Below are 26,624 nucleotides of genomic sequence, written 5' to 3' on the forward strand. Positions count from 1 at the left end.
TGGGCTTGCATAGGTCCTTTTAAGTACTTAAAGGGGAGAAAGCAGAATTTAAGTCTCTGAGATAAAAGAACATTTCTTGATATAACCATTTATTGCATCCTTTGCAGGCTTGCTTTGACTTTTAATTTTAGTAAAAAAAAAAAAATCTTGCCTTTTTAGCCTCTGGAGAGCTGTTTCCTTTCCTCTCCTAGCCAGCTCCAGAAGCTGTGTGTGCATTGCCTCTGGCCATGTACCTTGCATTGAATCAAAATACTGGTATGGTAATTAGTTATTACAATTTCCCTGCCTTTTATGGTAGTTTAAATCACTTTTTCTGATACCATCTCAGAGAGAATCTCACACTGTTGTATATAATGTAATAGAAATTGCATGTTACTGCCATTTGTTTTCAAATCACAGCTTTATTATGGAGGAAAGTGTTCCTTATTTAAAATTAAAGAAATGATATTCCTCATTAGAATTGTAGAAGAAAAAAAACTTAATTAGAAAATACTGCTGTAGCTTTCTATTAGCTTATTTCCCTTTTTATAGGTTTATCAGTGATAACACATGTTAATTAGGTTATTAGTTCAGCACAGGATATTTTATAAATTATTTGTCCAGTCAGAGGATTTTCTTTATAGATAACTTTTGAAAAATGCAAGCCAAATTCAAAAATTTCCAACTTACTCTTCAGTCACCATAACATTTGTTTGTTGTTTATTCAGCATAGTCTAGGAAATTTCATAAAGAAGGCCATTCATAATTTTTTATTTTACATATTAGTCCTTAATTGTATAATAGCTAATATTGATATTTTAGAGCATTACATTCTTAGTGAAATGTGAGAATATGAATTAACTGAACATTATTGGTAATATTAATAAACTATAAAATATATTGATGGGTTCTTCTTGACTGTAGAATTACCAAAATATTAAAACCAAATATATTTATGGTCACAGGGATATATTATTTCCTCAAAAACTTGAAAGACTAAAATGCCCCTTTCAGCCTTAATTTTGAAAAAGGTCCTACATAGAGGTAGTGCTTAACTTTGCCTTGAGGGTTAGGTCAGAGAAATGGCTTCACTGAAAAGTTCCTTGAAACTGAGTCTTGAAAAAGTAGCAGGAGGACGCCCTGGGACTAGGTTGTAGGTTGTGGGAACAGCATATGCAGAAGTATAGACAAGCAAGGCATATTCAGAAACTGCAAGTAGGTTGTGTTGTGTTCGGGTGTAAATAAGGAAGTACTGGAAGATGAGAAAATAGCTGGCAGCCAAATTTCGAAGGGCCCTGTCTGCTGTATTGAAGTCTTTGGGTCATTTTTCAGGAGTGGGGGAGTCATTGAAAGATTTTAACAGGGCAGTGACATGATCGGATTTACATTTTATAAATACTGTTTCGTGGAATTGGGCAGGAGAACGTCTGCCTCAGCTACCACACAGATAGCTGCTAATTCCCCAATTTTTATTTCCATCTATTCTCTGTTCCTTCCCTTGGCTAATGTATCCCGATCTGCTCCAGTCATTTTTTTGCTACGGCTCTCTTAACCTTCAAATGCAACTGGTTATATCCAAAGGGACCAGCCAGCGTGGCACTTTGTCCAAAGTAGGCATTCAGTGACTAAATAAGCATGGAACTGGAGTGCTTCAGTTTGCTTCTCTCACACGGACTTCTATAGTTGGATCAGATTTAAATAGAATAGGAAGAAATGTAGCAAAGCATTTGAATTCTGTTCTTTTCTTTTGTTTTCTTTTCATCTGTGTTTTTCTGATAATAGACTTTATTTGACTGTCATCCCTGCAGAATTGCATTTTTTAAGTTTGAGTAGCCAGTTGTAAATATCGTGTGTTTCATTAGCAACTATAGTGTTTGATATAAGACTGAACTGTTCTAACAATCTGAACTAATGATAAATACACTAATAGGAGTCCATTTTAGGTATTTATGCTCATGTGTTAACTTGCGAGGAGGTGGCACAATGTTTTATAATGATGTTTAGGCAGCAACAGTTAAGTAGAAGCGTCATAACATTTGATACTGTTTGAGAAACATAGGATATATTTATTAGATTGTTAACTCCCACTTAAATGCCAGTATGCTTGGGATCTGAGAATCTAGTATAGAATGCCATTGCTTTTTTCTTAGTATGGTAGAGGTTCCAAAGTGTCAAAGAACTTGGGAAATTCAACACAGAGAGTACAGTTGCAGGTATTTATTCTGGAGGTAAAGTATGGGGAGTTAATAAAAGAGCAAAGGAGAAAAAACACCCATTTTGTTTTATTAAGAACTGTAGAAGAAAGGTCTGATTTTATAGAATGACCTACAAATTTAGAGACACATATGTGGAGTGCAATTTATCTTTTTGTCCTTGTTCATTCATCTGCTTTTGACTTTGAACCATAATGGACGCAGACCTTCCATCATTCAAACTTAGGGAGGCTTAGTGTCTAGGATTTTAATACATAGGAAATGTAATGTGGAACCTCTTTAATCTCCTTCAGTAAGTCATTTTAAGTCTGCTGATGCTTTCTGTGCCTTTTGAATTGATGCTTTGAGGCCGAGTACTGGGTGCTTGGCAGGACTGATAGCACACACTAAGGGTCAGCGCTCTTGACTGCAAATGTTCCATCATTTATTAAATAAAGGTAGAGACATGTATCCTAGTATACAAAAGTTGAAACTTGGGTGACTTTGCAATGAATAGAATCAGAAACCATCAAAAAGGTACAGCAAGCCAAGGTAGCATCATTTGTTTAAAGTACATCTGAAGTCTATAGTTTAAAACAGGGGCTGGCAAACTGTAGCCCACCATCTCTTTTTGTACAGCATGCAAGTCAGGAATGATTTTTACATTTTCAAATGGTAGAAAGAACATGAGAAGACTTTGTGACATGTGAAAATTAAAATTCAAATTTTAGTACTGTAAGTATGGTTTTATTGGAACACAGCGACACTCACTCATTTATGTGTTGTCTGTGGCTGCTTTCACGCTACAGTGGCAGAGTTGAGTAGTTATGACAGAGTGTGATCTGCAGAGCCAAAAGTCTTTACTATTTGGCTCTTCACAGAAAAGATGTACTGACCCCTGGCTTAAAAGAATCTGTGCAAAAGGTGGGAAGAAAGAAATAATATAGCCGAGGGTAGGTACAAGTGTTACACAGCCCTTTAAGAGAAGCATTAAAGGAAGGATAGGGAAAGGAAGGGGCTATTTAGCCTTAAAGAGGGGTGTTTGGGAGGGTTGCTGCTGGTTGTAATGGAGGCGTGGGAACTGCCTTGTGGTATTTGAAGGATTGTCATACAGAAGAGGAATCAGCTTGTTCTCTAGGACTACAAGGTTAAGACCTATACCCAATTGTTGGAAACTCTTAAGGTAGCACATGTAGCTTTGCATATGGGAACATTTTTAACTTGTCCAAGGGTGGAATAGACAGCCTTGGAGGCAGGAAGTACCCTATCATTGGGAGAACTAGTTAGCAAGGACCTAGTAGAAGGGATTCAGCATCAACTTGATCACTTTTTAAAGGTCCTCTCTAATCTTGAGAGTCTGTAATTTTATGAACTCCCACTATTGAGAATCTGTATCAAGGGAAGATTTCTGAGTACAAAATAGACCTTTGATTATATCACTCCTGCTCCAAAGTCCTCAGTGAGATCCTTTCATCAACTGAATTAGTAAAATTCCTTAGTTCTTTGTACTTTGATCCAAACTTAGTCTTATCCATTCCTCTTACTCTGTACAGCAGTTCCCAAGTTGGTTTCTATCATTGTTCTAGGATATGCAAATAAACAATATGTAGAACAAGTGTTCTGTGTTCGAATATATTTGGGAAATGCTGGTACTGAATCCTGCCCTTGATTCTGATTGACATGAGAAAGCTAAAAGCTCTGAGAAGCCTTGCCATGAAGAAATTTGTCTAATATTTTAAAAATTCAGCATTTCCCACACATGCATGAACACAGGATACTGTATTTTTCTTTTTTCATGGCTATTAACACTACAGAGCAGTTTTCCATTTGTTATTTTCCTATTCTCTTCTCCTTTTTTCTTTTTTCATCTTTCTTCCTCTTGTGTGCTATTTTTCTCCCTCCAACTTTATTCCTAAAACCAGCATGGGGAAGTAGTGAGAGAAAGAAGTAATTAGGCTGTAGAAATGCGGAAACAATTTGAGACCACATGATTCACTCCCTGTAGCTCCTGGAAAATAGAAAGATAAGGAGGCACAAGAATCTGGGAGAATATGGATGTGAAAGGAGAGGTTAGATAGAAGAAAGTGCTTTTGACACCATGAAATTTCTCATAGTCATTTTGTAGTTACTTAGTTATTCAAAAAGTGAATCACTGTTTTATTGGTAATCTGGCCTTTCTCCTTGTAATTTCTGGTTTTAGCTTGTGTTCCGTTTATGGTACCATCTGTTGAGTCAGACAGTCTTTAAGCATGTGAATAATAAATGCAGTTGGTATCCCTAGAAAAAGTGACATTACCTATGTGAGGACGGTAACACCCCGACTTGGCCATTCCTTGTTGCCTTTCTCTAGGGAGTTGGATTATTTTTCAGTGTCTGGAGCAGTTAGTGACACGTAACAAGGAATGAAGGTAAGAACTTATTATTCAGTCTATTTATAATCATTTTTGAGATAGATTCTCTGCTTCCTTACATATGAGACTATCTCAGAAATATTAGTTTTCTTTCCTGAATCACCCATATGAACCATGAATATGTATCTAAAGATATCTGCAGTCACAGGCAACTTATTACTTATTGAGAATAATAATAGCCAGAGGGTATAGCTTAATGATTCAAGAATCAGCCTCACATAAAGACTTTATCTAGTCTCCCTAGAAACCAACAATCAAATCTCATCAGGGTCAAGTTGGCCCTTTTCATAATAGATAAATTGAATAACATGCTGTTTAATTTGTATGTGTGTTATTGAATGAATCTATGAAGAGTATTTGGTCTGCATATGAAAGATAACCACTATTGTTTTGGTAAGTATAAGGATGTTATTTTTCCTAAATTATTTAACCTTGGATAATTGAGAATTCACTAGTGTTTTGTAAGATTGTTTTTAATAGTTAAGCAATAATTGGTTAATGAGGAATATTTTTCTGGCTAGATTGTCTTTGGTTTTTTGCCTCCTTTTGGGCTTGAATTTTAGGGAGTAGAAAATGCTGGATAGTTGATAGTATTTCTATATGTGACATTTCCAATGTTGTATGCCATTTTTCTGACTGTTATTTGGAAAGATAAAATTACTTAAAAAACCGTTTTCGGTTTCTTAAAAATGTTACAGATTGCCCAAAACCTAAATGTTCATTGCAGAAATTTTGGAAAATACAGGCTAGAATAAAGAAGATGAAAGTTACCATTGGTCCTATTCTCAGAAATAGCTGCTGCTAACCACTCGTAACACTGTAGTTAATATTCTCTCAGCTATTTCTGTGTGTGTGTGTGTGTGTGTGTGTGTGTATATATATATATATATATGAATATGTATGTATATGTATATAATAAGTGCCTGTGTATTCCATTTCTAAAGTACCAAAAATTTAGTTCCCAGTATTTCCCTGCTAATAACATTGCTCTAACCGTTCTTTTGTAAATCTTTGTATGCACCTCTTATTTCCTTACATTAAGTTTCTAAAGGTGGAATTGTTAGTTCAGAGAGTGTGAAACTTTTAAGGTGCTTCATTGATATTCCCAAATTGCTTTCTAGAAAGGTATTGTGTTTGTCTGCTTGGGTTGCCATAATAGAATACTGCAGATAGGGTGGCTTGAACAGACATGTCTTAATTGTTTTGGAGACTAGAAGTCCAAGATCAGGGAGGCAGTAGGGTTGATTTCTGGGAAGGCACTTCTCCCTGACTTGTAGATGGTACCTTTCTCTCTGTGTCCTCACCTGACCCTTTCTCTGTATGCATGTACAGTAGAGAGAGGGATATCTCTTGGTGTCTTGTTCTCTCTTTATAAGAACATCAGTGTTTCTGAAGTAGGGCCCCATCCATACCTTAAGTATCTCCTTAAAGATCCTTTCTCCAAACACAGTCACATTGTGGTATGCTAAGGCTTCAACATATGAATTTAGGGGGACACAATTTAGTCCGTAACAGGCGGTAACATCGGCACCCTATCAATGAATGAGAGTTATCATTTTACCATCTTACTGCCAACACTGGGTCCACACACCACACAGGCCCACATGTATGTATCACTGCTGATTTGACAAAGATGGCATCATTTTTGCATTTTTTGATCATCAGTTGGAGTAAAAATAAAAAAAAAAATTTGAACATTGAAATTTTTTTTTTTTGAGAGGGCATCTCTCATATTTATTGATCAAATGGTTGTTAACAACAATAAAATTCTGTATAGGGGGGTCAATGCTCAATGTACAATCATTAATCCATCTCAAGCCTAATTCTCGTCAGTCTCCAATCTTCTGAAGCATAACGAACAAGTTCTTACATGGTGAACGAATTCTTACATAGTGAATAAATTCTTACATGGTGAACAGTACAAGGGCATTCATCACAAAAACTTTTGGTTTTGATCACGCATTATGAACTATAAACAATCAGGTCAAATATGAATATTCGTTTGATTTTTATACTTGATTTATATGTGGATCCCACATTTCTCCCTTTATTATTATTATTATTTTTATTTTTAATAAAATGCTGAAGTGGTAGGTAGATGCAAGATAAAGGTAGAAAACATAGTTTAGTGCTGTAAGAGGGCAAATGTAGATGATCAGGTGTGTGCCTATAGACTAAGTATTAATCCAAGCTAGACAAGGGCAGCAAAACATCCACGGATGCAGAAGATTTCTCTCAAAGCAGGGGGGGTGAGGTTCTGAGCCTCACCTCTGTTGATCCCCAATTTCTCACCTGATGGCCCCCCTGCGACTGTGCCTGTCTTAGGTTGTTCCTCCCTTGAGGAATCTTACCCGTCTCTGGCTAACCAGTCATCTTCCGGGGCCATACAGGGAAATGTAAAGTTGGTAAGTGAGAGAGAAGCCATACTGAACATTTAAATTTTTTGTCAGTTCTTTATTCTTGCACTTTGACCATTTTTTTGGTTGGGGTTCTTAATTGCCAGTAAACCTACATTTTCATTTGAGTGTTTATAGCTATTTTGTATTGTATCAGACATTTTGCTCATACAAGAAAAAGGACTCATATTTCAAAATGTTACTTGTCCTTTGATATTAAACTATTATGTACCTTTAAAATACAGCAAAGTATACAGAGTTAATATATATGAGTGTCCGTATTGATGAATAATATGTTTAATGCTCACCATACATTTATAAAACCTGTTTATAGTTTGGATGCATTGATTTGCTGGCAGTGAAATACACGTAATGGCAAGGTTAATGCAAAATCTTTCCAGCTATTGTTTGCTCTGAATGAACAAATACAGCAGTGTTTCTCCTGAGAAGTGCTCCTCCGAATTCTGATCCTGTAAGGTGTCCAGTGAGAAGAGAGTTCTGTTGGTAGCTCTGGGAAGTGCTTGCATCCTCTCTCTCCCACCTAGTGGGTGACAGTGCTCATCAGGAATTTAAAGGCTCTGAAAAGCTCTATAGGAAAGAAATCTATTTGACTTTTCCAAACTGAGTACTTCCAAAACTTCTTTTGGCAGGGGGACATCTCCTTTTTTTTTCTCTGTATTTATGTGATTTTTGTCAACTGTTCATTTTGAAGTATTTAAACATTTATAGGAAGTTGTAAAGAAACGTACAGGGAGGTCCCATGCACCCTTCCCCAAGTTTCCCCTGATGGTAGAATCTTGCATAATTGTAGTACAGTGTCACAACCAGGACATTGACATTAGTACAATCCACAGAGCTTATTCAGATTTCAGTTATACATGCATTCGTTTGTGTGTGTGTGTGTGTGTGTGTGTGTGTGTAGTTCAGTGCAGTTTTATCATGTGTAGTTTCACATACAGCACCTGCACAAGACTTCCTTGTGCTAGCTCTTTATGGTCAGGCTGCTCTACCTCGTTTCCTAGCCCCTGGCAACTGTTGATACATTCTAAACTTTTGTTTTCAAGAATGTTATATAAATGGAATATTAGGATATGTAACCTTTTGAGATGGGTGTTTTTCACTCAGTTATAATTCCCTTGAGGTTCATCCCAGTTGTTGACATGCACCAACAGATTCTTTCTCTTTAGTGCTGGGTAGTATGTCATGGTATATTTCACAATTTGTTGATCCATTCACCCATTGAATGGCATTTAAGCCCGCCCCCCACACTTTTAATGGAATCTATTAACACCCTGTTTGAATGTTGTTCTGAAGAATACCAACTTTAGAAATTCTGTACCACAGAAATGATACAATTAAAGAATTACCATGTTCTAAAAATTATGCCTGGTTGCAGAAATTAAAACTCTTTTATTTGGTTTAGGAATTCCAGAGACGCTGTAATACTCTTATTTCATTGATTGAGAAAGAAAATATGGAAATTGAGGAAACAGAGAGAGCAGAAAAGAAGAAACGGGCAACTAAAACTCCAATGGTAAAATTTTCAGCATTTTCCTAACTTTTAGGTAGATCCCTTTTTTTTACATAATTAAAATGCCTATATTATGTTTAATGCCATAGTGATACCTATTATAAAAACTGGTTTTATGAAATGTTAATTTGTTTTTGACAGAAAAAGAATTACACTACAACTACATGTTTCCATTGTCTGTAGAACATATGGTTAGGCACTCCCTAATAACAGGGCTCAGTATTTTAAAAAAATTCCTCATGACTTTAAGCAGAAGTACAATGCAAGTAGCAGCCTTTGAACTGAGTTGTCGTTGGGAGTAGGAGAGGGGTGGGGTAGGATGGGATAAGGTTGGGTTTGAAACTGGGAGTTCTGATTTTATCAAATAAATTTTATGATCTTTATGGAACTATGAGTGCTATCTGAGCAGACAGCAAAGCTTTACTTAGTAATAAGTTAATATGATGACTTGATTTTAATCCAGCCAGGTTTCCATGTATAGCTATAATTTAAAATGCTTTTTAGTAGATCATATTATTTGAGTGTGGTTAAGTAAACTACCACATTTCATCAAGTCTAAGATGCCTTCCATTATGACACAGCATTATTTTACGTACTACTAAGAAAAACTGCTACCAAGTAACTATAATTTGTCATCAATTGTAATATGCACCCCAATATCAGAGATGTGAAAGGGGAAAAGAAATGTGCATCATAGAATACATGAAATATGGTATTTTAACATCTATCATAAGGTTTTTAAAAATAATACACTCATAAATAACATTTTGCCCAGAAGTCTTTAAGTATTAAGTAGTTCTTTAAGCTAAGAGTACATTTATAGTACCATGTGTAAGTAGACACTCTGACTATTTTTGATGGGTATTTTATGTCTTTTCTTTAAAAAAAAACATCTTGGAAGGTTATTTTACACTGGGTTATATAGTTTGTTGGGCTATATAGAGCATTAACTGTGAGTATAACATTTAAGTGAATATTCATGTTAAAATTTTTTTTTAATGCATTTACATCCTAGATTTAACATTGTTGGGCCATTTAAAAATGTGCATATTGGAGCAGAACATTAAATCTGTTTCCATTTTAGTCACAGAAAAGAAAAGCAGAGTCAGCTACTGAGAGCTCTGGAAAGAAGGATGTCAAGAAGGTGAAATCCTAAAGCCTAGAAATAAAGTTTTAAATGGGAAAGTGCTATTTTCTTGTTCCCATCTTCAAATGCTAATTGCCAGTTCCAGTGTATTGATGGTACTTTTAAGAAAAATCTCTTTGGTTTTGATTTCTTGCATATTTTATATATTTTACAATGCTTTCTACCTGAAATGTGTAGCTTTATATTTTACGCATTCTAGTATTTTTGTGTACTGTATTTTGTGCATTTCATGTCTTCATCGAAATCCTCTCAGTCCTTGTTCTTTTGAAGCTTGTGCTGAGGTTTTAGCTTTTCTATGTTTTATATGCCGCTGCTTTGAAAGAGAACCTAGATTCTATAGCTGTATTATTGTTGTTTCATACTTTAAATTTATATGGCTGTGGAAAAATACATTAAACTGATTTGAGGAGAAAGACTTTTTCACTTCTTTGTTGCTTTCTTTTCTATTGAGTATGGGCTTGTTTGTGTTACTACATACTGTGATTAGCATAATACTTGTTTCTTTGAGGTCATCTAAATATTTTTTTCTTAAGGGAATAAAGGGTGAGAACAGAAAAATATTAAAAAAACTAATACTTGATACTGTGCTTGCTGTCAGTATGCATTACATTTAAATTATTCTCTAAATATTCAAGTGGGAAAATATAATAAAGAAATGTCTATAAGAAATTTAATTATTTCCTGTTTTTTGTGCAGTAGAAAACAGTTGTGTTTACTGAATTGTATTGCTCACTACTGTGTATTTGGTTGAAAGTTAAAGCTTTGCTTGCTGACTTGTGCTTGAGCTTTTGTCCCAAAGAGCCAGTTCACAGGAGTCTGGGTATAACATATGAGATTTATTGACATCTAAATTAAGAGTATGAAATAAGGGCTATGCATGTAGAAGAAGGGGAGCTGTCTCCTATAGGAATATGATTATGCTCTGAGAACAAACAATCTTGAAGTATCAGGGGTTTTACACACCAAGCGTTTATTTCTTGCTCACATGGCAGAGCCTATGCGGGTCTGAAGGATGTGAGAATGAGAGGATCTGCTCTGCACAGTCACTCAGGGTTCCAGGCTGACTGAGGCTCCAGTTTGTAAATGCACCATCTGGGACATGTGGCTTTTCCAGGTGCCACTGTAGAAGAAAAAGGGAGGCTGGAAAATTTCATGTAGTCTCCTTATTGCCTTAGCCAAGAAGTGGCACATGTCACATATGCTTATATTTCATTGTCCAAAACTAGTCACCTAGTCCTGTGTACATGCAAGAGGGCTAGACAATATAGGGGAACAAATGGCTGGTTTTACATTACATTTACTGCCTGTGCCACAGGGGCTGACGATTCAGGTAAACCTGAAACTGTTAGTTACATGAAACTTAGTGTGTGATTAATCAGAGTCAAGGTCAGGTAATAGGGGAACAGGGAGAACAGATTAGAATCTAGTGTGAAACACAGCAAATAAGCAAAGCTGGGAATGCAGGACAGTGGTGTTAGTTATTACAACAAGGTTTGTAGTGCCAAAGAGTTGCTCCCTCCTACCAAGATCTTGTGCATTTCCTGTCAGACTCTGTTTAGTGTACCACTGGCAAAACTTCAGAAGCCCTGAGTGCACATCAGAACTTTTCACATCGTCAGTCTTCTTGTAGGGGTTCTGCAGCATAGGAATAGATCTAGAATGAAAACTCGCTATATGCTGGAGTCTTCCAAGTTTTCATTAATTGTCCAGATTTCATATTTCTTACAGCCATGCTCTGATTGGTTTCTTTTTACTGTTTCCACTATTAGGACTTAGACTCTTGTACTCTGTTGGAGGTTGGGGTGACATTACAGTGCTATTAGGAGATGAGATTAGGATGATAATACATCAAGGATCCCAGAGGCATCCCAATCCATCCTTGGCTTAAGTGCCCTTTCTCTGTAAGGTCCACAAAGGAGGCAAAGGTAAGCAAAGTAATGCTTTACTAGCTGGTGCTTTGGCTCCAAACATCAATCCAGAGCTCTTAAACCCAAAATAAAATCTTGGAATTTTCCACTCCAATGAGATTAAAAGCTACAGTCACTTGAGCTGGAGAAAATGATACCTGAGAGGGTCTTGTTGATAACCCCAAGTTCCGTCCTCTGAAAAACAGCCCAGTGAGGGTCCTGGACTCTTGACCAAATGAGTTCAGCCTTTCTTTTCTTAGGGAGGATTAAGGATGGAGGGTGGAAGCAGGTACAGCTGGGGTCTTTGAACTTCTTTAATGGAAATTTAACGTACTCTACTTCTTGTTCTTCCTCTATTAACCCCAAAGTGGTTAACAGCTAAGCTGTATGTGACTATCTACTTTAGGGGAGAAAATCTGCAGGTAAGTTCTTTCAGCTCTTTTCATGCAGCCTGATCCATATCATGGCTCTTAAAAGCCTTTCTTGGACCAAAGAGATGTAAACAAAGATGTTCAGTGAATGCCTCTGATGTCATCCTCAGAAACTTGTGGAACAGTTTTATTCAGGATGTTAACTTAAAGACTACACTATTTATTTAGTGGAAAATTCACCACCCTATTCTCTTTCTCATCTTACATTGTATACAGCATTATTGTTTAACAGAGCCTACCAAGGAGGCCCATATGATGAGCACTAGATGATAGCATAGTCCAAAAAATACGATGTTTGGGATACAAAATGCCCCAAGTCTCTCTATGAAACCTCTCTTATTGCCAATTGTTTACAGAGAAAGTGCTGTGGAAAACTAGAAACTCCCAACAAAGAAATCCCATCTTCAACAAGAGACTATACTCATGGGGAAGTAGCCCTAGACCTGGCTGCCATGTTGGGGAGAAAAAAACAGGATAGTCAGTTTACCTTGTCAGCTTCTTGGAGGACAGAAGAAGCAGAAGAGAGTGCTGTTTCTGTGAATGCAATCTTATTATAAATGCACAACGATCCAGCCCACCAGCAAAAATGGTCCGTTTGATTGTACTGGAATCTGACTCAACCTGATGACTTATCTGCAGAATGTGCAAGGAGGGAAGTGAGTAAAACAACAGAGACCCTGAGATCTTTCCTTCACTCAAGTCCTCTATGGAAGACAAGAGGTGAATAGGTTTCCTAATAACCCTCAGGCTGCACCAGAGGTCCTGAGAAAGCATCTGTCTTGATCCGTTGGATACTAGGGTTCCAATTTCTTTAGTATCATGGGGAGGTCATGAGCTCAATAACTTCTCATTTCATCATAGCTCTTTGTATATCAGTCTTTATTCCATAGTTCTTGTTCCTAGGCTCCCTGGCCTATGAGTGATTATGCCAAATGGAAAACCTGGACACTGGTCAGAGCACACAATAGTCCCAAGAAATATGCCCCCAAATTTGGTCCCTTGTCAGATCTCCCAGTTAAAAGAAATTATTGAAACAGAATCTTTGCAGCTGTCTTAGTTGGTGGGTGTTTGGTTTGAAAAGCCTCCACCCAAATGGTGAAACTATTTACTGTCACCCAATAAAATGCTGTCATTGCCCAATTACTAGCAAAGGACCCCTCTGTTGTCTATTGTTCCTCCTCTATAGTGCAGTAGCCAATGCAGCTAGTTCTGCTCCTGGGCCATTTTCAAGGCCCATGATAATGCTGGTGGCTATGTTGTTTTCTCTCCAGATGTTCTTATCAACTCCTGAAATCCTCAAGTTGCCATCAATTTTCAAACTTCCATCAGTATTCTGTCCTATGTGTCCTTCATGTAGTCTGCCTAAGCCACTGTCCCCAAAAGACAAGGGGTAAGATTTTCCTGTGGTTCAGACACATGTAACTAATGCTGTCTATCATGTCCCCCATCCCTCAGCCTTACCATTTCTGTGTGCTCCAGCTGATTTCTGCAAATGATTTATTTGAGGACTTTGTTAGACTACTTTATTAGAGACCTTGGAAGGCTTTTCTACCCTTTGTATGATTGGCTGGAAGAGTTAGAGGGTTAACATCTCTGAGAGTGTCCCTCAACCAAACACTGATTGGAGTTGATGTGGAAGTACCCCAGTTTTCTTACCCCTTGAGCGAGGTTGTCACCCTAAGGTATGTGATCTGTATGATTCCTCAGAGTTTTACCCATGGGACTAAGCTCCAGTCACCCACAGCAGGTGCTCTGTGGATAGCAAGCCCTCTTTATTGACTTTGTTCCTTTCCCTGTATCACTTCTTCACTCCCCTATGGGTGTTTCCTAGGGTTGACTCCTAAATTGCATTAGAGTTTTTAATACTTGTTAGAGTTTTTGTCTCAGAGGGTCTGCTTCTGAGGGAACCCAAATTAAAACACTCACCTTGTGTACATAGCTCTTACTCCTTAGTTATTTCATAAAAATGTGAAGTGTTTAAGGAGAGTAATGATTGGATAGTATATCACTGATGTGTTCTCAGAAGATCTACTCCTTTGTGGACAGTTATTGGATCAGGATATTCTGCACTTGTAAGATGTACTGTGGTCTGATCTCTCCATTAACAAACGAGACTTTCTCATATCATCAATGACTGTGGTATTGGGACTTATTATTACACAGAGTTTAATATGTTCCCATTTCTGGTAAGGCCAAAAATGATGCTCAGGCTAGTTGTCATCCCTTTCCTGTAGCAGTTGTTCATTTAGATAACTGGATCAAATGTTGGCCTTTCTCACTGTGTTGTGGCAGATAGCCCTTACCAAAACCTGGTGACACCAGGCTTTTTTCATCTGTTGGTCTGGTGACTTATTTGTCCCTTTCTTGATACATTGCTTTCCTACTAGGGAAACTTTTAAGCATTGTAGACAGTTTCAAGCTATATCTTTGCACAGACTTCCAACCTTGTCTTCCAAATTGCTCCCAAGACATGCTTGGCTAATTTCTGATCTTCCTGTGATACAGCTATTAGAATTTGTCCATATGTAGGACTACCAAATTATATAGTCTATTATTGAGGGTCTCCATATAGCTATGGGAGATTTATGGTTTTTTCTTTCATTAAAGCTTTTCTCTCCACCTTAGTCCAAGAGGCTTCTTTTCCCATGCAGTAAAGGCCTCAGTTCCTTTTTATTGGTGAACTCTGCTTCCTTGCAGTGATTGCATTCACACTCTGAAGTTTCTGAAACCCACACCCATTAGAAGCTTAGCTAATGCTGACTGAAGATACCTGATGATGATGCAAAGAACATACTGTCTTCTGATTAGGACTTGCAGATTGCTAGGGGTTATTTTTTGTTACTTTATCCTTTTATCTTCTTTCCACAAATTCACAAATTAGGGTTTATATGTGATGTCCAAGTCAGAGTCAACATGAGGTCATATGATGGAGAAGGGACTCAGAAAACTTTAGAGAAGGCACATGGCACCCCAGAATTTTACTTCACCATCATTCTTTATCTCTGGATACAGTTAAGATTAAGAGAAATAGAGTCTGGACCACCATGTAGTTGGCCATATGACTATTTGGATCTAACAATCCAGTAGGCCAAAAATACCACATACTTATTTTAGGGAGACCTAGATCATGTTGCAGACCTTACTGCTTCTGCAATTTCAAGTCATGGACAAGCCTACCCTAACTCCTAAAATGAATATTTGCACCAATACCAATGCCTGCCTGTTACACCTGCGAGGTGACATTCCTGGCCTACAGAAGCAGTGCTTCAAGTTTTGAGGACTGAATCTCAGTCTCTCTTGTTGGACTTTGCACTCCACATACCAGTTCCCAGGGCATATATTCACTCTATCTGCTGAGAGCATGTCAGTGTTAGGGATGGAGGTGAGGTCATGATACTATTATGGGATAGAATTATGGGTAATAGGCCAGGGAACTCAGGGCTACTTAGGTCCTGCATTGTCCTGACCACATAAGGGATGCATGTGCATAGAAAAGTGGCGAAAGAAAGGTAACATTTTATTAACTGGGACAGTGGCTTCAAACCCCAGTTCAACACTCTACCAAGCTGAACTCTACCACAAGGAGGTTTAGGGTAGAGGCAGCCTGGAACTCAGAACCAAAGCAGGATGAATGTCTCAGCATTTCCCTGAAGCCAAAATCAAATCTTGAAATTTGCCATTCCAATGAGAAAAAAACCTCTCGGCTACTAGCTCCAGAGGGAATGAATCCAGAAAGTGGCTTTCTACCCATATGGGGGATTGTTTATATTTGCAATGCTCTACCTACAGAAACTATGTTGCAACAAGTGTTCCAGCTCTCACCCATCAGTTGGGCACTCCTCCACTACTTGTGTAGAAGGATAGGAAAAGGACCCGAGGAGCTTTGAACCTCTTCCCCTGGACACTGGAACCCCTTCCCAGTATGGACACTATGCTTAGATTTCTTAGATGCTTTGCTTCTGTAGCCAGGTCACTTCCTATAGCATGTGGTTGATTTATGGCAGTTAAAACAGTTTAAAAGTAAACTATGTTGGTATATGGCTACAACATTGACTAATACAAAAGGTATCACAAGAGGTACCATTGTAGAACGCAAAATTGGTAAGATGAGAATCCTATCACCTATTGGGGATATCTTATCTACCACATTTTGTGATTATTGATGAGACTAAGCTTGTCAGTGAACTTGAGTCCTTGAGAACAAAAGATTACTATACAATAGTGTCACAGTATTTTGTGTCTTTTTTTCTGGGAGATGCCAATTATTGCTGGTCGTCATAGGAGAAAAAGTGATGCTTTCATATGCAGTTATAAATGCACATCTACTAAAATTTGAATATGGGCGCATTATGTTTTTAAAAGTTTTTTTTAATTTTGTAATTTAAAAAAGCTTTAAAAAGCAAACCATGTCTGAGTAATTTGCATGCTGTAATTTTCCTCATGTGGAGATCTGCCATAATGCTAGGGCGGTGCTGGAGCATGGTAGGCTAAACTGCCCAAGCCTCATAGAACTGTAACTAGTGATTATAACTTTCAGAATGTAGAGGTTTGGACTTAATGTGCTGAAGGAAAACCTTCAGAATTATATTCAGAATTGTTAGCTTCAGCCTTTGAAGACAACTAAGCCTGGTTTGGCTTTATTTTAGTTAAAGTCTGTATCAGTTAGCTTTTGCTGCATAACAAACCACGTTTAAAACTTGGTGACTTAAAACAACCATTCAATTCACAATTCTGTGGGTTGACAGTTTGGGTTGGGCTCAGGTGGGGTGACTGTTCTAGTATTAGCTGGGCTCACTCATGCGACTGGTCAGCTAGGTGACTGGTTGTGGGAGTTGACTGATGGGTGATTTGGGCAATGAGGGTAACTCAGCCACATGTCTCTTTTTGTCCAGCTGGTTAGCTTGGGCTTGTTCACATGGCAGTTTGACAGGGTCCCAAAAGAAAGAGCAGAAGCTTGCAAGGTCTTTTGAGGCCCAGGCTTGGATTTCACATAACTTCTACTAGATTAAATTGATCAAGCTAATTACAAGTCCAGACCAGATTCTAGGAGTAGGAAAATTGGCTCCACTTCTCAATGGGAGATGGTACAAAATTGCATTGCAAAAGGCCTGGGTATAAGATTGGCATGGAGAGGAAATCTACCACAGGCTCTTCCTATTGAGGTCTCCTGATTTATAGTTACGAGTGTGAGTAAGAGTCCTCTACTAGTATCCCAAATGATAACATTTGAGTCCCCATGAACACAGCTTAGTGGAAAGTCCAGAGACTGTTACTTAGAGCCTAACTGATATGTCTATGAAGGGTACAAAGACATTCTATTCCTGCCTTTTCACTTCATACCATTTTGATCCAGTACTCTTTGATCCAGCAGTTTGGATCCCCAGTCTATTTTAGCTACACGAATTTAAGGACTCCCTGTTTCTGAGTACAGGCCATGTACTAAGTTTTGGCCAATGAGATATAAACAGAAATGATGTTGTGACTTCTGAAAAGTGTCCTTAAAAGGAGAGGTTTTCTTCATCCTTTCCTCTTTCCTGCTGGTTGGAATGTAGACCTGATGGCTGGAGTTTGAGCAACCATCTTGAATTACGTGGATGTATGTCAAGTATGGTGTAGCAGCTGGATAATAGGACCCTAATGACTATGGAACTGCCTTACCAGCCCTAGAGTGCCCCTACTTCCAGACTTGAGAGAGAAATAATTTTCTGTCTGTTTAAGCCACTGTTTTTAATTTTGTTGTCATTGGTGTATGGAGCTGTATCTTAACTAATATCCCAACATTAATAATTTTTTATTGAGAAAATTTTTAATGAAAAAATTTCTCTTACTCCAACTAAAGTCCTTGATCAGTTTTCTAAATTGTACAGATAAACCATTTTCATTTTTTTCATTTGTATCTTTATTCTGAAAGTATTTTCATTGGGATGCATTAGTTTCATCTTAACTTTACAGATTTGCTGTATCAATAAATAATTTTTCATAGCAAAATTTGCTGTGTAAATTTTTATTTGTAAATATTATTTTTATCAAGGTCTGTTTCTCTGGGTCAAATCTTACAAATGTAAATTTTCCAAGAATGTGTGATATATCTGCAGAATAATATTTTATCCTACGTGGTTTCACCACTTGTCATTTTTTCTATGGTTGTGATTTCCAGCAAGTATCGACTTTCTCAGGTCAGTTTTCACAGTTTCCAATGTTACGAATGACACGTGGTTTTTCAGTTCTTTGTTTCTAATCTATTTTAATGTGCAGTTTTGGACGTTGACCATTTTATTTTTTGATTAGCTCTATCAGTTTTATTTATTATAACTTGGAAATCGATATTAATTTCTTGGTGATTCAATGAGTAAATTGTGAGCAACTCCTCCCCTCCGATGCTCTAGAATTTTCCCACTCTTCAGAATGAATCTCAGTACTTAACGAATTTGTGATTTGTTCCTGGCAATCTCTTTTAGTGCAAATCCTCCTGAGTCAAAGTTGCAACTGCCATTATTTTAGAAGGGAAAAAATGTTATGCATATCTGAGCTCCCAAACTGACACCCATTGTGTTAAAACCCACCAAATTCTCATTTAAATGGACTCAAGTGTTTTAATAATTAACATTACTTATAATACAATCTACCTAGGCAGTTTCTCCTCATATAATTATGGCTATTTACCTGTGCTCATTAAACTGTAGCTATTGTACAGTCAACATATAAAACAATGTTAACCCCCCCACAATCATAAAATATGATGCCCAAAGTTTATGTTCAACATTTAATGTAACACATACACATTATAATATACAGACAAAACAAGTCAATTGAAAGAATGCATTTTTAGGGGCATGCCAATGACCTTCAGCTCAAGTCCACCAGAAACACACCCGTAAGTTGAACAAGTTGAGTTTATTACTTGTTGCAGGGAGGGAGAATATATATATCATGGGGAACCATGGGCTCTCTGAGTGAGGATAATAGGAAAAACCTATTACAAGATTTAGGCTTTGGTTAGTGATTGGGGAGGGTCTGTTGAAGGGAGGGTTCATTCTAGATTGGATGCTGTCAGATATCATGGATGACTATGGGTATCAATAAAATCTACAGGGTGGGGCAGGCTACAGAGGATAAAGCTGTAATTGATAAAGAAGTAGCAGTTACTCATTTTAGTAGAGGGGGGGCAGTGTTTGGTAGCTTTTTGGAGGCACAATGACCCTGACTTGGTACTTAAGACTACATCATGGTGTGACCTTGTTTTGTGTCACATTCTCCTGTTCTCATAGTAATCTTGCTTAAAGTTGGTATCGTGTGAAATTGTTAATGTCCAATAGGAGAATCACATGGTCTAGCTGTGAGCATCAGGCCAGCTTTTGGATTTCAGGGGCTGCCTTTTTATTTTTTTCCTTTCTCAGGCCCCATGCTCCAGGTTTTCATTGTTCTGAACTGTAAACCCCAAGTACTCTAAGAAGAGAACCTAACACAACATGTGCCAACTCTGTAACTGGGAAGATCAGCACAGTGTTTCCTCTTGTGGGCTCAGCTGCTTTCAAGGTGTCAAATCCCTTTTTATACATTCAAAGATACTTCTTACTAGTTGAAATACAGTTATTAAACTCCTAGTAAAGATGAATTCTTGTAATCCAAGCAGTCCATACTCTGGAGGAATGAGTAAATGCAGAACAAAATTGTTCTTGGGGTCAAATTGGCTGGGCCAAAATAGGCAGTGAGAGCAAAATGTCCTGTGTTGCGTGGGAATGCCCCAAGGTCCAGGGCTGGCCCTGCTGGTCCTCTCTGAGCACTGGGCCAGAACTCTGACCAGCCCTTGCATGCTGGAGAGAGATCACCACTTTGCTACCCTGAGCTGTGTGCTTCAGAACAGGCTTTCATTGTCACTTTTGCTGCGACCAATGTTGGCAAGTTTTGTGTTTCCTTGATTGCTACTATTGCCATTGCTGGTGCTGGACTGTGCATTGTCACCTGTTATGACTGAGCTGATGTGTCTGGGGCAGCACACTCCTGCTTCCATCACTTTCCTGGTCCCTAAGTGAGATCCCCATGCAGGCCACTGCTGAGCAAAGATGTGGTAGCAAAAACTGGTCTGTAATTCAAATAGTTGAGCTCTTTAGAAACATTAGCTTTTCTTGGGGACAGCAGAAGACCTGGTGTGGGATCGGTCGCTGGATTTGCCACTGCACAGATCCAGTCTTTCTGTTCCTCTTTGACTTGGGGCAAGGTGCTGGCCCACTGGTACCATCTCTTTCTACTCTTACTGTGATTTGATCTTAGAAGCTTTGTTGCTCTTTCTGCTACCAGTTACCTCTGTCCACCCTGAAAAATACTAACTTTATGTAGTCATTCAAAATGTACTTTGTTATTTATTCATTTGTGCATTCATTCATTCATTCTTTAAATTGAACTTCACGTTAAACTTCTGGGAGAAGGGGTTGTGGCCATGACCACATCTCTCAACAGAGTGCCCTTCAAGCTTTGTATCTCTAGGGACTGTCTTTCTCTGTCTCTGTTGGTCTGTATTGCTGTTTCTGTCTTTCACTGTCTTTTTCTCTAGTTGATGCTGCTGCATCTCTCTCATCTTGTTGATTGTCCTCACCTGCTCTTATACTCAAACTAATTTAAATAGCCCCCTCCTCAGTCAATCTAGCAACTCACTCTACCTAAATACTAGAAGGTGGACATTGTAAGGACACCAGCTGGCAGAAATCTGGGCAGTTAGGCTTTCCATCTCTCCGGATTGCAGGATGTCCTTCTCAGAGCCCTGACATTGTTCTTCTCTCTCAGTATCTGCTTCTCTCTATATGTGTCCATAGCCTCAATGAATTGCCAACTGATTTTATTTCTTGGAACCCTGTGCTGTTGCTGTTGTACCTTGTTTTGCCTTCTGATTTTGTTGTCACCTTGCCTTGCCATGAGCCTTTGTAGATCCTTCTCTTCTACAGGGCATTTTTGGTAAGCTTTAGCTCATTTCTAACTGCTACAGTCTTCAGATTTTTGACTGGGACGATCATAGGGGTACAGATCATCTTCTGCATCAGGTCACATTGTAGGTAAGTGGTTTGGTTGACTTTGCTGCCTCTGGGTCGGGATATACCCTATGGCTAGAGGGCAAGGTCATGTAATATAAAACTTGGCAGCATGAACAGCGGAGGTTGCATGTAGGCAGTGGACTGAGAGACAGCAATTGACATCTCCCTATAGTCTGTTTCTTGTCCATTGGTACACTAACCTTTCTCCTATATGCAGTACCAAAGTTGTCTGTGCCCCAAACAATCTACCTAGTACGCCTTAACTACAAATGCTTGCTCTCCCCATTTTCAGGAAAAAGGCAACCTGGTTTAAGTAATGTGAAAAGATCACATTAAAAGCTGCTCATCAGACTCACACTCAATGTCTGTAACTTTCAGGTGGCATCTTCAAATCTTCAATTCCTGGGTTTGCCTATGGTTGCTTGTTCAGAGTATACTGTATCCCTCAGCTGCTTGGATGGTAAATTATATACTGGAACCGGTAGGCATACATGTATTGCACAGAAGTGAGTTCCTTGGTCAGCAAATCTGACCAGCTCAAGAATCTGCCTCTGGGAAGATTACCCCTGAGATGCTCTGAGGGCAACCGCACACAGTCCACTTTCAGGTAATGCTCGCACTCTTGGCAAAGCCAACTTGAGTTGAGGGGTTGGTTCTCAAACTTGAGCTTGGGTTGGAATCACCTGGAGGGCTTATGAAAACATGAACTATTGAGCTCCACCCCCAGAGTTTCTGCTTCAGTGGGAATTTGCATTCTGACAGGTTCCCAGGTGATGTTCATGCTGCTGGGCCAGGGATCACGCTTGACAAGCTGCTTGTCGGCAGTGCTTGAATCAGGCCTTTGGAGGTCAAGAAAAAGTGGGGCTTTTCAATCCAGGAGAATTTCTCTAGGTCGTCTGTCAGTTGTGTTCCCTTGATTTGTAAACCCAAAGCAGAGGTCTCCCTGTATTCTGTCCCTCCTGGCACCTGGATTGCCACCCTCCCTCATGAACTGCTGTCCATACTGTGATGTCCATAGTCACTTCTGTGATTAACTGTTGCCACCTGTGTCCAGCCCTAGCTCCTCCCATCCTTCGTGTATTTAGTGATACCTTCAATAGCACTTTTCCCATTCTCATTTCCTGCCAGAAAAGGACTTCTACTTGCATCAGTCTTTTCGTGTTTCCTAACTCAAATTCCTAAGACTGGGAATCTCATTGATTGGCCGGGTTATCTTTCTGTGTCAGGCCAAAAAGGGTTGTTGGCTGGCCTATGGATTTTCAGCCCTTGGATTGTGAGTCCACACTGAGTCCTGTTGGCTGTGGCCAGTGAAGGGCTGAGTAGTATGGCATATATAATACGGCTGCCCAGGGACTCAGGGCTAAGGGTATGGTAGGCAAAGGGCCCGAGGCTAGCGGCCCCTGATGGACATTTTGAATACAGCATATTGATTGGCAGAGTTGATTTTTCAGATGGTACCCACCATACTTGTTACTTTTAATAATATGATAATATTTAATATAATATTAAAATATAAATTAAAATATACTACTGGTAATTACTAACCAGCTGTGCTGCTTATTAAAATACTGAATACCTGTTAGTGATCAGTAAATAGTTCCTTTGCTGAGCCCATTGAGTGCCTACCCCCACTCCAGCTGACCTCATCTCTCCCTAGAACCCCAAGATTTACCCAGCAGCTAAAGGGTTAATTTGTGGTGTAGCACAGGACTCCAATCCTCTTTTCCAGGGCTAGGGTTGGCTTCCATTTTGAATGGCTGATGTCTATGCCATACTGGTTGTTAAATATTTTGAATGACTTGCATGGACAGAGGATCCTACACCCATATTACAAAAGGCATATGTACAATATTTTCTATGAGTAGTTCTAAATCATATATTTCATAGCTTGGCTGATTTCTTCTGAAGTTATTTCAACATGTCTTTCTATAAATTTTGCATTTTAAAAACATTCATCATTTATTTTTATAAAAAAAGAAGAAATTGTGTCTTTAAAAAAGCGTTTATAAAGTGATAATATTTCCTTAGGTTCACTCTTTTATTGCTAGAAAAGTAAATTTTGGTCACAAATCAGAATGAGTTGATTGCCTGTAGGTTAGTGTTATATTCCAATAAAAGTGACCTAAGGGAAAAAAATCCCCTTTCCTTTACAGAGAAGAACTGATTGCAATAGTAGAAACAACTTTATTCGAATCTCCTACAGGGCTGTAATGGAAAACAACCTCAAAACAAACCAAACATTGTTGAATGTTTTCATTCCCAGAAGGGATTTGGCATGATGTATAGTGTCTGGCCCTAGTGCTGTGTAGTGGCTGATCCAAGACTTGAGTAAAAAACAGGATCCAGAAATGAACATATGTTCACAGAACATGTGAGGTCTAGAAACAAACTAGAATTTATCAACTGTAGTATTATGTGTAGGGTGCACAGTATTGCCTTGAACTTTCAGAGAACAAAATTACATTTAGTATATTCTTTAGCACATGAAGTGTATTTGCTGAAGGGAACTTCATTGTGTAGTTCAATTTTAAAGAATACAGACTTAAAAAAAATGCAAGGAGAGCCAGGAGCATTATTTGAGAATTGTCTCCTTTTGCTAACCCCTTCAGTGTATAAAAGTAATGAAAATGTCCCACTCAGATTTATTAACATCTGAAGTGTGACTCCAAAGCAACATGACTCTTTGTTGTGTGTGACTTGTGGAATGAGCGAGGGTCAGTACTTTAGAGTCATAAACAATGCTTATTCCTCTTTGGGGTAATAAAGTAGTCCAGTGACTAGATATTGGATTAGATAACAGAAAACTTAGACGCAACTTCCCACATTCCTGCTGGCCTTCACAGATCAGGGAGAACCACCACAGTATGAGGCAAGAGCACTGGTTTTGGAAATTGGACTCATCCACGGTCTAGTCCCAGTTTCTCTGTATACTAGCTATGTGGCCTTGATACATTAACCTCTCTGAGCATTCATTTGCCCACCTGTAATGCAGGGATGACATACTCAGGGCTGACAGTCAGCTGATACTTATCAGTATAGGTGGAGCAGTTGCCTACACCTGGGCTCTGTTCTGATTGGGCCAGTGTCCACTCTGACAGTGGGTACCCTTGTTGTATTGTTTATTAAATATTTTGATTATCACTCCTAATAAGACTTATTGGGTTGTGTTATTGGGAACATTAACTGAGATAATATGTGAAGTTCCTGACATGCAGTTGCTATTCATTAAATATTAGTTTCATTTTCTTCCCTTTTTTTTCTGTACACCTTGAAGTTTTTCAACCTAAATAAATGGAGAAACAAGTTCCCGACACTTGTTTTCATTGTGATGTTCAGAGATTAAGAGAACTGTTTATATCTTATATTTATTCAGGGTCCATTAAACAATAAGTTTTTACTCTATGCCAGGTCCTTGATGAGTTCATAGTTGAGGAAGAACAATAGATGAGTAAACTCTGATTTCAGTCCAACAACTATAGGAGTCAGTGTGAACCTACAAAGATGTCTGTGCAAACTTAATAAAGGAACTTCCTCTGGTCAGGGATGGCTTGGAGTGATAGCTGAGCTCAGGATGGATTTCAGCCCTCACTTATTCCCTCATCTAGGTGCCTTTGTGCAGTATACAACCTGCACAATTACACATTGTAGCCCTGTGAACTGTTACAACAGAAGTATATCCTGAGTGCTATAGGCCTGTAGTGGCAGGAGAGACTGAAGTTTGCAAGTGAATGGCATTTGTCCAAATTGTATATGAGGCTGAAAGCATTAAGGTGTGGGCAAAGACACAGAGGTATGAAGACCTGGGGGGTCATGGGAATAGTGGATGTTCCTATCAGATAATATATTTGGACTCCTTGTTTTGAAGAAAGGGATGCCAACCTGAGTTATATTTAGAACACCTCTAAGTAGACAGTTTACCATCATTACAATTAAATATTGTAACTATGTCTAAGTTGATGTTTATTGCTTTTGGATTGGACAGCATGCTTCTTGTTTTAAAATTTTCATTAGTACTGGAAAAATTGCTTTTGGTTGATGAGAACACACTGTCCTCTAAAGTTAATTACTTGAGGTCATCTGGTGCTTTTCCAACAGGCCTTGAGCATAGACAAGGATCAGTGATCAAAGGAGGCTAGAAGATTCAGTGATGTTATTTAAAACAAGAAGGATGTGGAGATTTTTATCACTGAATTATGGAACTATGTTTGCCTCATAGAATTAATTAAATCAGACTTCTAGAACTTAGAGATCTTTGCAGACCTTTGAGTCTAATTCCCTCATTTCAAAATGACTATTGTACTTTTTATAAAAAAAATTGTTCTTCATTATAAAACTATTGTTCTAGTCCTTTTTGTTTCAATTTTTTTTTTTTTGAGAGGGCATCTCTCATATTTATTGATCAAATGGTTGTTAACAACAATAAAATTCAGTATAGGGGGGTCAATGCTCAATGTACAATCATTAATCCATCTCAAGCCTAATTCTCGTCAGTCTCCAATCTTCTGAAGCATAACGAACAAGTTCTTACATGGTGAACGAATTCTTACAGAGTGAATAAATTCTTACATGGTGAACAGTACAAGGGCATTCATCACAGAAACTTTCGGTTTTGATCATGCAATATGACCTATAAACCATCAGGTCAAATATGAATATTCATTTGATTTTTGTACTTGATTTATATGTTGATCCCACATTTCTCCTATTATTATTATTATTTTTATTTTTAATAAAATGCTGAAGTGGTAGGTAGATGCAAGATAAAGGTAGAAAACATAGTTTAGTGCTGTAAGAAGGCAAATATAGATGATCAGATGATCAGGTGTGTGCCTATGGACTAAGTATTAATCCAGGCTAGACAAGGGCAGCAAGACATCCACGGATGCAGAAGATTTCTCTCAAAGCAGGGGGGGTGAGGTTCTGAGCCTCACCTCTGTTGATCCCCAAATTCTCACCTGATGGCCCCCCTGCGACTGTGCCTGTCTTAGGTTGTTCCTCCCTTGAGGAATCTTACCCATCTCTGGCTAACCAGTCATCTTCCGGGGCCATACAGGGAAATGTAAAGTTGGTAAGTGAGAGAGAAGCCATATTGTTTGCAAAGGTTAGCTTTTTACTTCTTTGCAGATTTATGCCCTGTGGCTTCTATGCCCAGCACTTGTCTCGAGGTATCTTTACCACCTGGAGGAATTATGATACTCGGTAAATTCGATATGAGGCACGAATTCTATTTAAGGTTTGTAATTAGGAAGGAAGAAGAAAAGCTATAGATGTAGCATATGAAGGAAACTTGGGAGGATTGATTATTTCTTTGACATATCTTCTTGTATAGTACCTTAAGTATGTATAGGTTTTAAACTACTAACTAATTTGCACACACATATTAACATAATAGGAATACGGTGACATAAACAAAGCAAATCTGTAATTACCAGCCATCTCCAGTGAAGCCAAGAAAACCATTTAGGCACCCTAGGCATTTGTGAAAATTTATCTATGATATGATGGATATTGTCCAACTGTACTTGAACCATCAGACAAATTAAAGCAGCCCATTTCTGGGATCTGTTCACATCCCATATGTTCTTTTAACCATAGATAGTCTAT

General features: G+C 38.4%; 1 protein-coding gene across 15 annotated transcripts in view; it reads left to right on the plus strand.

Annotated features, from left to right (window-relative positions):
- Nucleotides 1-26,624, plus strand: part of SMARCA1 (SNF2 related chromatin remodeling ATPase 1) — a 284,916-nt gene that overhangs the window by 64,488 nt on the left and 193,804 nt on the right. For 8 of the 15 annotated variants that reach the window (XR_012127465.1, XR_012127464.1, XR_012127463.1 and 5 more), the window contains one exon: nucleotides 8,402-8,512. Coding sequence is in view for 8 of the 15 variants with exons in the window: in XM_073227843.1 (XP_073083944.1) it covers nucleotides 8,402-8,512 (111 nt within the window). In the remaining 7 variants the exon portion in view is untranslated. Of the gene's footprint in view, nucleotides 1-8,401; nucleotides 8,544-9,524; nucleotides 10,331-26,624 lie in introns of those variants that run through there. The other 7 variants (XM_037016923.2, XM_037016926.2, XM_037016921.2 and 4 more) reach the window with 5 other exon arrangements.

The sequence above is a fragment of the Manis javanica genome, chromosome X, assembly GCF_040802235.1.
Source record: "Manis javanica isolate MJ-LG chromosome X, MJ_LKY, whole genome shotgun sequence".
Classification (NCBI taxonomy): domain Eukaryota; kingdom Metazoa; phylum Chordata; class Mammalia; order Pholidota; family Manidae; genus Manis; species Manis javanica.